Below are 13,156 nucleotides of genomic sequence, written 5' to 3'. Positions count from 1 at the left end.
GGGAGAGAAGGTGAATGCGAATCGGAGCATTCAAGAGAGTTTGGATTTGGATTTTCTGGTTCGTTAGTTCTGTAAGATGATATATCGTTAATTAACCAGCTTCGTTTGAGTTCTCTACTGTTTTTTGGTGGTGGACGCATAAAAGGTACACTTATAATCGGATTTGGCTTTTCTGGTTCGTTGTTCCGAAAATCATGCAGCATGCCTTCTGTATTTTCGTTTTTGAGTTTCGCTTGGTGATTATCTTTTATAAGGTAGTTTTTCTTTAGCTACAATAAGATTTTGACTCGGACTTCGGAACTTGCTCACGGGTTCATATCCCGGAGCTCAAATGACAAAGTTATTTATATTATTTGCTCGACGCATATCATGTTCATTTACTGTGCTTTATATTTTGTCGTTCTTTATGTGTTTGAGTAATATAAGGTTTTAAGTTTAGCTAGCGGAATTTTTAACCCCGGGCTCATAACAAGTCCATGTATGTTTTTTCGCATTTTGCTTTCATAATCTATTCTTTTGTGCTTTATCTCGTTTGGCATGTGTCTTTTATTATGATTGGTTTGTTATGATTATTGACTCGTATGATTGATTGAAAAATGCTTTCGCCAATAACCATCATAAGACATTTAAATAGAACATACCTAGCGACTTAAAACGAAAAGACCGCGTAATTCACGTTTTTTGCATTAAAATGAGTTAGGTACCAAAATAACGCTAATTAAATGTTAGTATAATCAAGTCACCGAACTTGGATTTTTCTAGCTTTTTTCCTATTTGGCTCAAATAGGCTAGTGAGGACTCCAAATTAGATAAGATCTCATCGTTTAATCAAAACTGAATCATCCAACGTCATGCACCGTAAGATTTTGGAGAACTCTTAGGCTGCGTTTGGTCGACCGGATAAAAGCCAGGATATGATATGTTTTATCCTATCCTGTATTTGGTTGTGGTCCAGGATAGGATAAGGTCGGATATAAACCGGATATAGCCCGGATAAAAAAATCCGAAGGAAGTGAGATAGACCTGGATAGGATTTCTAATGCCTATTTTTTCAGAAACCGTACGCTCCACTCGCCATCACCTTCATCCCCACACCTTGTGCGCTTTCACCAAAAAAATTTCTTGGCTTTTTTTCCTTCACCGACTCCTCCGGACCCGTGAATAGCAAAAAAAAAAAATTATCCTATCCGACTTTAAATCCGTAGTCCACCAAACAGTGGATAGGATATGAACAAATCCCAAGATTTCTTATCCTATCTTATCCAGTCCTATCTTGTTTAATAAAAATTTCATATCTATATAAATAAATACATTTAGTATTTATATTTATTATATATTTTAGGTATATTAGTGTAGTTTACTATTTAATAAAAATTTATTAGAAAATGATGGAAGGGGAAAAAAGAAATAAAAAAGGAAAGAATTATAAAAGAGAGGGAAAAATAATAAAAAAGAAGCAAATAAAAATTAAATGGATAAGAGTGTCATGAGAGATTTTTATTATCTCCGTTTGTGCAATTTTTAGGTTCATTTATACCGATATGACATTCATTGAAAATACGTACATCGTAAGATATGAAAATACCCAACTTTATTACAGTAATTCACTAAATAGTAGATAGGATATAACAAATTCCTTGAATTTCATATCCTGTCTTATTTAGTCCTACACTAATTAAAAATCTAGACAATCAAACGCAGTCTCGTTGAACGAGAGCAAGCACCTCGAATAGAGGGACTGCTCGTTCCCGTTGGACATATCACTAAACCCGCTCCCCTCAAGGGAGCCATGAGGGAGGATTGCGACAAGTTCTTCATCAAGTAAATCACAAAGGTGGGGCTCAAGTTGAAGACCAGTGGTTCAGCAATTGGGATATTGCTGTCATCCTAGCTACAATCCATGCCTTTATCCTCAAATTGGAGAAATTTGCAGTGCCCAATACTTTATGTTAGTAGGATTCTTGAAACAGTAAAACCTGGTTGGTTTGGTGTTGCCGGTTGCAGCCATCAGATGATTCACATTTGGCGTAACATTTACAAAAATTTATGAATGCTGGATTGATTTTGGTTGTAAATAAACTGTCGTTTCTGAATTCTCAACCAGATCAAATCTCCTAATATTCAAATTAGCATGACAAGGAATACAATACAAACACTATAGGAGTCAAGCATTCAAAATGCATAATCGAGACTCAAAATGCTTACAATCCTATTAAACAAAAGTTCTCCACCGTTCATCGTATTATTTCATCACAAAATGCTTAGAAGAACATTATCTACTGGGAAAATGATGGGATAAACTTACGAACGAGCCCGAATAGCACGTACCAATAGTGCGAGTTTAGATGGAGAAAAAGAATCACCCCAAAGAACGCCACTACATATGATCCTGCAAAACTCCACAAGAAGGCTTCTCTCCAGGAATCGTCCTCTCTGGTATAATTAAAAGATGGCAGTGTCTCCCGTTTCTGATTTGAGCCATGACAACTTGTTAATGGTGGTCCACAAAGAAGAGGATTACCTTCATAACTTGCTTCCCGAAAAGTTCCAAATTGATTTTTTTGATCTGGTGTCTTGCCTGATAAGTTATTGTGAGCCACACTAAAATCTGACAGCGCGTAAAGCTCTATTAGTTGTGGAGGGATGGGACCAGTTAAGTTGTTGTAGGAGAGGTCCAAGCTCTCTACATTCTTCAAATTGGAAAATTTTTCCGGGATCGGTCCCGTCAAATGATTGTGTGACAGGTTCAATGAGAGAAGTTCACTCAAGTAGCCGACTTCTGGAGGAATATACCCCGTCAAATTGTTCTGCGAGAGATCCATTCCCGACATGAGTTTTAGAATATTGCCCATATAAGATTCCAACCTTCTCTTTGTCATGAAGTTCACTTCTTCTAATCCATTCGTATAAGTATATGTGTCATCTTCTTTTCGAAGATACAATAAACGGTAATCGACCTTGTAGTGTGATTCCCATGCCTCTTCCCAGCTTACCATGTAAGAAGATCTGGACATAGGATTCCCAAAGCTTCCGAACGTCAAATCGTTCAAACAAGAATGAATATTTCCAGAAAGATTATTATTGGAGAGATCTAATATGCTCATGTTTTTCAATAGACATAGATCCAAAGGGATTGAACCTTCAAAATTGTTTCCTTGCAATAGAAGAACCTTCAACTTGTGAAGCGAACCGATCCAGCTAGGGATCTCACCTGACAATGCATTGTGTCTAAGATCCAATGTGACCATATTTGAAGCTCTAGAAAGAAACTTAGGAAACTGCCCAGCAAGCGTGTCATTAGTTAAATGCAAGAACCTCAAAGTAAGTGTAAAATTGACACAAGGGGGTATATTTGGCCCAAGGTTGTTACTTGAAAGGTCCAAATAATCGAAATACAGTAACTTGCAAAAGCTCAATGGTAAAGGACCTTCGAATAAATTACTCGACAAGATAAGCGCATGACTACTAATATCTCCAATCCAATTGGGAAGTGTTCCGGATAGGAAATTATGACTTGCATCCAAAATGATCAAGGAGGAGCTATTTAATATATCAGGCGATATGTCTCCTGTGAAAAGATTATTATCCAGATGCAAATATCTCAAGTTTGTCAAGTTAGTATACCTTGGTAGCATTTGGCCTTGCAAATTGTTGTTGGACAGTTTCAATGTAGAAAGTAATGCACAACCTTTAGCCAGTGTCTTTGGTATTTCTCCTGTGAAGCCATTATTCGACAAATCCAATGCATCCAGTTTTTTCATATTGCCAATTGAGGGAGGGATTCTACCTTGCAATAAGTTGTTTGATAGGTTCAAATATCTCAAATCCGGGAGGATAGAACCAATTCGAGATGGAAGCTCTCCTTCAATAATATTAGCAGACACATCGAACCACCACATGCTGAGAAGATTCAAATTGGAAGGCAAATGAAATGGACCTGACAAATTATTGCCTGTGAGTTCGAACTGTTTTAGAAATACATTGTTGTCCAATAGCCAATTTGGAAAATTTCCTGTCATTCCATTGTGGTTGAGTTGAACACCTCTCAGGTCATGCTGTTCTTTCAGAAAGCTGGGAATTAGGCCATTTGCGTCTTTGTTGATCACACAGTTTGATAAACCAAACATCTTCAGTTGAAATGAAGGAAACCAAGTGGGCTCCTCTGTATTTACTTCCAGTCGTTTATGGTTGTCGATGAGGCGGAATACCTCAAGGTTAGAATTATTAGCCAGGGAAGCAAGAAAAAGTAAGCCTTCAAAAGCATTTCCAGAGAGCTCAATATATTCAAGTGACTTGAGATTATAGAAGAGAGATGATGGAATGGCCTCACTAAAATTGTTATTGTGAACATCAAGCACACGGAGCGAGGTCATATTGCACAAGCATGAAGGAAGAGGACCCCAAAATCCATTACGACTAATATCTAACTCTTCAAGGTTCCTCAATCTGCATAAGCCTGTTAAAGTGGACATTGTAACTATGAGGATCATCACTAAATTGTGCTTACACTCGAGATCATAGTTAATGTCGAGGATGGAGGATAGAAAGAGGCTATCTATATACGGTAATACCACCAAAAATCGTAATTTGGTACACCCGTGTCACATTTAAGCAAAACTAATTTTTGTGTCATAAAAAATCCAAAACCGGTACACTCCCGTCACAATTATACCCATGCTACATTTACCTTAAATTGTGTTAAAACCAGAATTTTTTAGGGCTAAATGTGGTACAGTGCCCTAGTTTGGGGTGAACGTGGCACTGAGATATTAGTTTAGAGATTTTTGTGACATAAAAATTAGTTTAGGATAAAAGTTAAGCGAGTATACTAGTTTGGGGTAAATGTGGCACTATACTAGTTTACGAGGTTTTGTGACAAAAAAATTAATTTGGGGTAAAATGTGGCACGAGCGTACTAGTTTGGGGGTTTTTGGTGGTAATAACCTATCTATATATTATTCAACTCTTTCACAATTAAAGGTATCATGTTATACAATTTTTTGTAATTATCCTCTATATTTCATAATTCATATACATGCACTATCATGTTAAATAGAGCCCTTTGAAATCAACTTTTTCTTCAATAAACTGTTTGTATTAATAGATAGTTCATTATTAATTTGATGATTTCATCTGTATCTGAAATATGTGTTATCAATCTTATTTAGATCATTTTAAATCATTTGTTTGTTATATATGGGCTATAAAGTCAGGTTATATTTTATGGATCTTTTAATATCATTTATTTATTGAATATAGAAAAAGTGCTTTATCAAACCGGTATCCATACTTAATTCAACTTGGTTTGTTCTTATCCACTTAAGGTTATAGGAATAATACCAAATACAAGTGTTTGTTTTTACCGGGTGTAATGTTCTAACCAAAAGAGTCATCGATAATCATGCACTTACTGTAATTCATTTATGATATTTGGCTAAACGGGTAATAAAACCCTCACAACGTATATCATTTTCATTCTATAGACCTTTTATAATAATAGGTAGTCTTTTCAATTAATTTGGCAACAGTTGATTTTTTATTTGTTAATATTCATATGTGCGTGTGGAAAATTAATAGTAATATAAACTTGCATATGTGCATGTGTATGTGTGTGTGTGTATACAGACACACAGACACACACACACACCCGCACACACACACATATCTGAATAAAATATTTTAAAATTTAAATCTTATTGTGGAATATCGTGTTTAATTTTTAGCTAATTTAAAATTTTCACTTAATTTGGTATCAAACAATTTCAAATATATTGATAATGACATAGTTCATGAGCATTAGTTTGTTGTGCTACAACTTTTTCATTTTATCTCACAATTCAAATAAAATTTTAAATAATTGATAAAGAGTTATGCTCTCTAGCTCATACTTTAATTTAATTAAGTAATATAAAGGTTGAAGATGGAAGCTTTTTGTATAGGGTGCAGGTATTTTCATGGATAAATGGCTGAATTTGTTTAAACTAAACAAAATGTACTCGTTTCATCAAATGAAAGGGATGCATACTAGAATCAGACATCAACATTATTGTGTATATTTTCAACATAAATCTTGTCCATTCTTTTCGAATGAAGAACTTTAATGGTGCAAGGAGATACAGTAAATTGAGTCCGTTAAAGGAAAACGGCATTTTGGTCCCTCAGAGGAAAGGGCTGTGTTCCCAGCTTTCCTTTTTATCTTCATCCTCCTTTCTTTGATACGATTTTGCATAGATCACTAAGTTTGCTTTTGTTTTTCTATTTGTCTATTGATCGATGCATCCAATAGATTGGAAGACAGAACTTGAGCCAAAATATTGGAAGCAAAATTCACAAATACTGAAAAAATGCCATAGAATTTAATTAACTTTGTTCTCGGCTTAGTATTATCAATGGAAAAGTCTTTTGAAATTTAATTTTTTGCTATATTTCCACAACTTATGAAACATTTTCTTCCCCTCATCAGTCTTTCAACTCCTGAGTCTTTCAACTCCTGATTTATGATATTTTACTAAATAAATAAATATTAGAATTTAGTAAACGTGAGCTCCTCTTTTATTTCACATCTACTCCGATTGGCATAATTTAAGAAATCATACCTACATCATCTTCTTCCAGAAACATAGCACTTTTAGTTGATTTAAACAAATATTGAGAAAATATGACATTTATTGGTAGCAATACATGGAAAAACATAATTTAAAAACATTTTTTCAAAAGAAAATGGTGTCTTTAATTTTTTTACGTTGTAGTATTCATGTACCAATTAGTTATTCTTTTGAGTTTTGAGAAAGGCACTTCTGTTCCCGCCTAACCCTATTAAACTCCCACGAGGAGCTAGTAGCCATTTACGAAATAATCTCTGGTTATCATATTTTGCATGCATTTAAGAGAATGGTTAGATGCACCAGATGATGGATTCAAGGATCACTCTATGTCAAAACAAGTAATATACGTAGTAAGTCAAACCCGACCATTAAATAGGACAATCGTTTCCCCTAGCTAAAATATACTAAACATATCAAGACAAATGTGGCACTACTATTGATGAATCGTATACATAGTGATGGTAGTGATAATGTTGAAGAAACTGGATTTGCATATATGCTTTTAATATATGAATGAGACGCATGGAAAATCCATTGCAAAACTTGATATCAGTGTAATATACTAATCGGGAATTTGAGACAAGTTCAATAGGAAGAAATATAAAATCATAACTGGGTAAAAGATGAAAATTGTCATACTAAAAGAATAATTTCATAAATTATTCGTTCTAAGTGGATATTTTAAAGGAAAAAAAATTAATTTTGGATATTTTCCTATCAAGACAATCAAACAAAATTTTACAACAAATGAAAAATCAAAGATTTGTGAAATGCATGAATTCTACTAATGACACATGCAGAAGTTTGACCACCATTTGAATCTAATCCGTAAACTTAAGATATTGTTTGATTTTGATTCCAGATTAACTTTTACATATAATTGTAATTCTTGGACAAATTTTGAACTCGTACAGTATATTGTTATTTTGGACTATTTGTATCTTTTTAGCAATAACTCCTTGTATCTGTTATGGCATCACACTATTGTTCAGATTGATCGAGAAAAAAAGTTATGTAAAAGTAAAAGCATGGGGACTAAACTTCAATCTTCAAAGAGCAGGGACTAAATTGAAACTGATCCAACTTTTAAGGATGCCACAATCATGACATACATTTACTTATGGCTTTCATAGGCATTTAACTAAATCCTTCCAACTTCAAGCATAGGTCAAACAGCTATATGTGCTTTTGTGATTAGCACTTATCTAAATATAAGTCCATGGCGCTTAGTAATTTAAAGAATTTGTGCGGCCAAAATATGATCTCTGGAGGACATCGAATATAGTGCAGTCATGCCTTTTATGTTCAAGACTATCTCACCTTATCTTATTTTGAAGAGGTGATAACTGAAAGCATTTTCAGAGAATTACCTTCCAAAAACTTTGAAGCATTCAATCCACAACCATTGATGTATAAGGCCTTAAGAGATGTCATCCTTGTAATGTCCGCAAGGGAATCATTGGCTAATTTGTTATTCGAAAGATCCAGCACCTCCAGATTCACACCTGTGATTGACACTTGTGATTGACATAAGGTTTTCAAAATTGAACCATATAATATCAAGGCATGGTTTTATATCTTACAAGTACCTTCAAGCTGGATGGAAGACAAATTTTGGGCCTCCACTGAAGTTTGCTTGTCCCATGAGGGGACTCGTTCCAAATAATTAGAAGATAGATATAGCCTCTTCAATCGCTTCAGGTGTAGAGTTTCATTTAAATCTGATTATGGAAAGATCCATGCATACCCAATAGTTAATAAATTATCTACAGATATCAAATTTCCAACCATCTTCAATTTTTTGAGAATAACTATATGCTTGTGATGAGGAGCTTTATTGGTAATGCATATATGTAATGCATATATGAACATGGACAGTAAAGCTCAAAATGGAGTTGCATCGAGAACTCTTGAGATAGCAGGTGTTGGTGCAATAATCGACTTAAATGGTGCTTCCATTGAGGTAGAACCTACGGAGCCAATTTGTAACGACCTGGGTCCCACTCGCAAGATATTGTCCGCTTTGGACACTAAGTCCTCACGGTTTTGTTCCTCCGAGGGCAGCCCATACTACCCCCAGAAAAGGCCTCTTGCAAGTTAAGGCTTCCCAAGCCCTTATAAACTAGCCTAGGACTCCCCCCCTAGGCGATGTGGGACAAGAGACATGCCCCCCTTGCCATCCTAGAAGCCTGCCAGGAGACGCTCCTTGTCCAGGCCCTCTGGCCCCGGCGACCACTCCCCGCCCTCGTCGGACCGGGTCATTACATTCTCCCCCCTTTGGGCACAACGTCCCCGCTGTGGCCCCACACGCGGTCGGGAGTCGGCTCTGATACCATTTGTAACGACCTGGATCCCACTCGCAAGATATTGTCCGCTTTGGACACTAAGTCCTCACGGTTTTGTTCCTCCGAGGGCAGCCCATACTACCCCCAGAAAAGGCCTCTTGCAAGTTAAGGCTTCCCAAGCCCTTATAAACTAGCCCAGGACTCCCCCCCCTAGGCGATGTGGGACAAGAGACATGCCCCTCTTGCCATCCTAGAAGCCTGCCAGGAGCCGCTCCTTGTCCAGGCCCTCTGGCCCCGGCGACCACTCCCCGCCCTCGTCGGACCGGGTCGTTACACAATTGATGTAGTTGCCGCTAGATATGAGTTCAATCTTTTGACAAGTGTGGATGAATATTGCTTTTGCTTTATCTGTGATAGATGAGATTGAATATGGAAATTCTTGTAGAATAGATAAAAGTGCAAGTAGAATTGATGTTCTGATAAGCTTCCTGGTAATGGAGAAAATCAAGTGCAGCTTATACTTGGAAGACATCGGTAGCGGTCAAGGAGCCCATAAAGAATGTGGGAGAGTAGCAGAAAATTTTTCAGGTATTAGCGAAAAGTCTAGGTAATAGCAAAGCGATTGTAATATGGCAGACATTGAGCCTAGGTGAAAATTTGTTAAAATATGGCAGACATTGGGCTTGCTTGCGCGAGGTCACTACCTCATGCAAAACAGCGGCCCAGCCTCGAGCAACCCCAGATTTGGGGTTGCGGCTTTCTTCATGGCCCCATTTGGCCACACGCCCGGAGAGAGAGAGAGAGAGAGAGAGAGAGAGAGAGAGAGAGAGAGAGAGAGTCGGGCGGGCGACGGCAGCTTAAGGGTCGCAGAGCTCGTGTGATGGTAGAAGATACATACATAGAGGGGGTGGGGAGAAGGGAGGGACGGAGGGAGTCTGTTCAGGGTGAGTCTTTTGCGTTATAACGTCACCACCAACAATAATGCTGGAAAAGTAAGAGAAATTGAAGTAGTATACTCGACATAAGCGAAGCAAGATGGGGAAAAAGAGGACATTCTGAAGCCGAAGAGATGGCGAAGCAGCATGTCAAGAACTTAGGATGTATGGTCGATGCAATGGACGACAAAGAGAAAGCGGAGCTCGAGGAAGTGCACAAGAGGCGGGTGGTGGAAACCATAAAGGTTTGACCCAAAAAAAAAGAAACCATAAAGGTGCTAGCCTGACAAAACAATGCCGGTGGAAGCTGTCTTGAATTTGCCATTCCTGGACAAGGCGTTCTCGGAGTTTGGGAAGAAGCTTTCCGGCGACATCCCGTGGATCAATTCTCTTGCGGTGGCATCTAAAGATGAAAGGATCATCCAGGTGACGGAGGACAAGATGACCCAGAAATTGGCTGCAAGATGATAACAACTCCATCTTGAGAACGGATAAAGAGATTGGGGAGCTCTCCGAAGACATCAATGAATTCCAGAGTAGATTAGAAAGAATTAATGGCAGATGCGGACGGTGATAGAGACCTCTACTCTAGGTCAACACCCTCGCCTCCGACTTCCGCTAGAGCCATCGCGGCACAATCGAGCCTCACATTCTAGATCTGAGGTCAACCGAGCTCTAGATCTGAGATCTAAGGCTCGACTTGATCTGAGGTCAAAAGGGGCCAGCAACAGCCGCAATTGAGGTTTTTAGGTCGACAGCAACCGTTGAACCCTGGCGGGGGAGTTGCCATAATGACGGGAAAGTGGAAGAGAGAGGTGGGGGTTGGGTGCAAGGAGGGCTCTGGGGTGGCCTTGTCGAGCTTAGAGGCCAAGTGCTAGGTCGCCGACATCGTGTGGCTCGAACAGAGGCAGGGCTTCATCAACCAAGTTAGGCGGGCAAGCAACGGTAGGTGGCGATGACGACACATCGCCTAGTGGTGATGAAAATTTGAAAAGCTGATTGGGGAGAGAGTGCTTGTTTACTCATTTGGGAGTACTTCATCCCCTATGCTTCGATTATGCTTCGATTCTATTTTCTTCTTCTCAAATTTGGATACATTCAAGAGAAGCGCAACGAAGTGAAAAGAATGAGAGAGAGAATCTGAGACACAGAGAGCGTGGAAAAATTGGGCCCCACTTTAATCATTTATGTGTGTATATAATCTGTAAACAAGTTGGATCCATCAAGGATAATATGATCCATCCACCATTATAAGGAGTGTATTAGCAAAAAAGGGAGCAGAAAAAACACTATCCTTTTAATCTCATCTCAATTATATTACTTGATTTATAATGAAATTTCTTGCTTCTCTTCTTAAGTATATGTATTGATCATAAATCTAATCAATCGCCTTATGTGTGAGTTTCCCTATCTAAATAGACTAAAGGTTGACTTGGAAAGCATTGAAGGGTATTCTGATTTTCTTGCATGTCTGGATGCGTGGTTAGAGCGGCTTGGGATTTTGGAACCATGCATCCAGATAAATATAGATGTCGGAAGATGTAACCAAAGTAGAAAATAAGAAATGCAAATAATTATAAGAGAAAAGAAGAAAAAGGAAATAAAGGAAATAAGCTATAATATTATTTGGATACTAGAGAAAGGAATGATCAGGAGAGAGAATAAAATAAATGATGATTGTCACTGTACTTTTATGTATATATAATTTGATGTATTTGTAATACATCAAAGGTAAATGTGAGAAAGAAAAAACAATTGTTTGATAAAAGTATTAGTCCCCTCAATCCCTCCAAATCCCTTTATATGGGGGATTTAAAAAACACATAGCTACACATACAATTCCACTTGATATGATCTAATCTTTTTTTTTCCGGTCCGTTTCTTTCCCTCTGTCCTACCATTACACTCCCTTTAAGATCCTTTCTCATCCCTCTAAATTAATCCCCTCTGCCAATCTACTTTTCGTGATTTTTTATTTTTTGCAAACCTTATGGCACTCGTAATTTGACTTTTATTTATCGTAAAACACTCAAAACCTTTACAAAAATGTAATTATTAATATGTAGAATGATAAACTTGATTTTCTTTTTCTTATTTTGAATCGTGAGAGAAAGTCACAAGCTCCTCAATATTAAGTAGATTTTGGTCCACTTCCAAACAAGTGCAAAATTGTTGGAGTGAAAAATTCTAGCAAGTCCACCCCTTTTTTGATAAAGAAAAGTCGGAATTTGATAAATAATTGCTTATAGAGCTAATTCTAATTTCGTTCTTCGTACTTATCATCGCCATGGAAATGAGTCTCGTAATTAATTCATGATATGTGCAATCAACTATTTTAAGAATTGCATCATTTGTGCAATCATGTGTTTGTCATTAATTCACTTAATTCACTTTTATAGTTTATAGCACCATAGTCTGACATTTTTTCGTTGTCCAAAAGCAAACTATTACTTAGAAACATAATTGAAAGAAGAAAAATGAAACAAATAACAGAGAGAGAGAGATTCACCTGAGAGTTCAAACACGGTGAGTAAACGATTATTTTGAACATATTTAGAGAAAAGGAAAAAACAAACAAATTACTGTGAGAGAGAGAGATTCACCTAAGAGAGAATGCTGACTTAAATCCAACACTTGAAGTTCCTCCAGAGGAAGGAATAAAGAGGCATCAATAACCAAACCACGAGACCCTTCTCTTTTCCGGCCCAACCCTTCCCAATAACTTTCGGACCGGGTAGACCATTCTTTCTGGCTCGACCCTTCCCAATTACTTTCGGACTGTTCCCAGTACGACACTCTCCATTTCCAACGGCGTGATCCGCCCAGATATAGTCCAGTCACTCGCAAAGTGGTGTTATCGCACTCCACGCTTTTCCAGCGACAACAGTCACTATCGTTGTTGCGCCACGAGAGAATAGAAGACCCATTGGGGGGGGAGAGGGCGGCGTCAATGTCAAGCAGTGCATTCCTCTCTTCTTCCAAGCACCCCATGCTTCTTCCACTCCCCATCGATACCAGCAACACCCAAGTCCACGTACACAGTAAAAGAAACTTCATGTTTATCTATATGGTGTTTTGTGCGTTTATCTGTTTCTTCTGCTTCACCTTGTGCAAACTTACGAGGGTCATCTCCTTCATTTATATGTGCAGAGTCTTTCCCCTTTGAGTGGTCATCACGGTTGGGCCAACTCCACGAAACAACCGTGGGCAAAGTCGAGTCTGCTAGGGCCAATTCCCCGGAACACGTGATTATCGCCGGTGACTTGACCCGGAACTTCTCCAAAAGAGAAAGATAAGATTATAAAATGAATATTACAAAATGATAAAAATG

General features: G+C 37.9%; 1 protein-coding gene across 1 annotated transcript; it reads right to left on the bottom strand.

The window, feature by feature from the left end:
- Positions 1–2,239: 2,239 nt before the first annotated feature.
- On the bottom strand, positions 2,240–12,834 carry LOC130136129 (receptor-like protein 15). Its single transcript, XM_056306205.1, has 4 exons — positions 12,429–12,834; positions 8,195–8,326; positions 7,976–8,110; positions 2,240–4,456 (listed from the first exon to the last, which is right to left on the bottom strand). Exons 1-4 carry the CDS (start codon positions 12,832–12,834, stop codon positions 2,277–2,279), a joined length of 2,853 nt encoding a protein of 950 aa, XP_056162180.1. The 3' UTR covers positions 2,240–2,276.
- Positions 12,835–13,156: the final 322 nt, after the last annotated feature.

This window comes from Syzygium oleosum, unplaced genomic scaffold (genome assembly GCF_021117445.2).
Source record: "Syzygium oleosum isolate NSW1041296 unplaced genomic scaffold, Sole_v2.1 Sole_v2.42, whole genome shotgun sequence".
Lineage (NCBI taxonomy): Eukaryota > Viridiplantae > Streptophyta > Magnoliopsida > Myrtales > Myrtaceae > Syzygium > Syzygium oleosum.
The sequence above is the reverse complement of the archived record's forward strand: the minus strand, read 5'-3'. Positions and strand labels throughout refer to the sequence as shown.

What these genes read in the sequence shown, in the direction of transcription:
- LOC130136129 (XM_056306205.1), bottom strand. Translation starts at nt 12,834, where the DNA reads ATGGGGAGTGGAAGAAGCATGGGGTGCTTGGAAGAAGAGAGGAATGCA. An exon ending in AAGTCAGCATTCTCTCTTAG is followed by an intron (nt 8,327 to 12,428) that starts GTGAATCTCTCT and finishes TTCCATAATCAG; the next exon opens with ATTTAAATGAAACTCTACAC. An exon ending in TGCTTCAAAGTTTTTGGAAG is followed by an intron (nt 4,457 to 7,975) that starts GTAATTCTCTGA and finishes CCACTTTAACAG; the next exon opens with GCTTATGCAGATTGAGGAAC.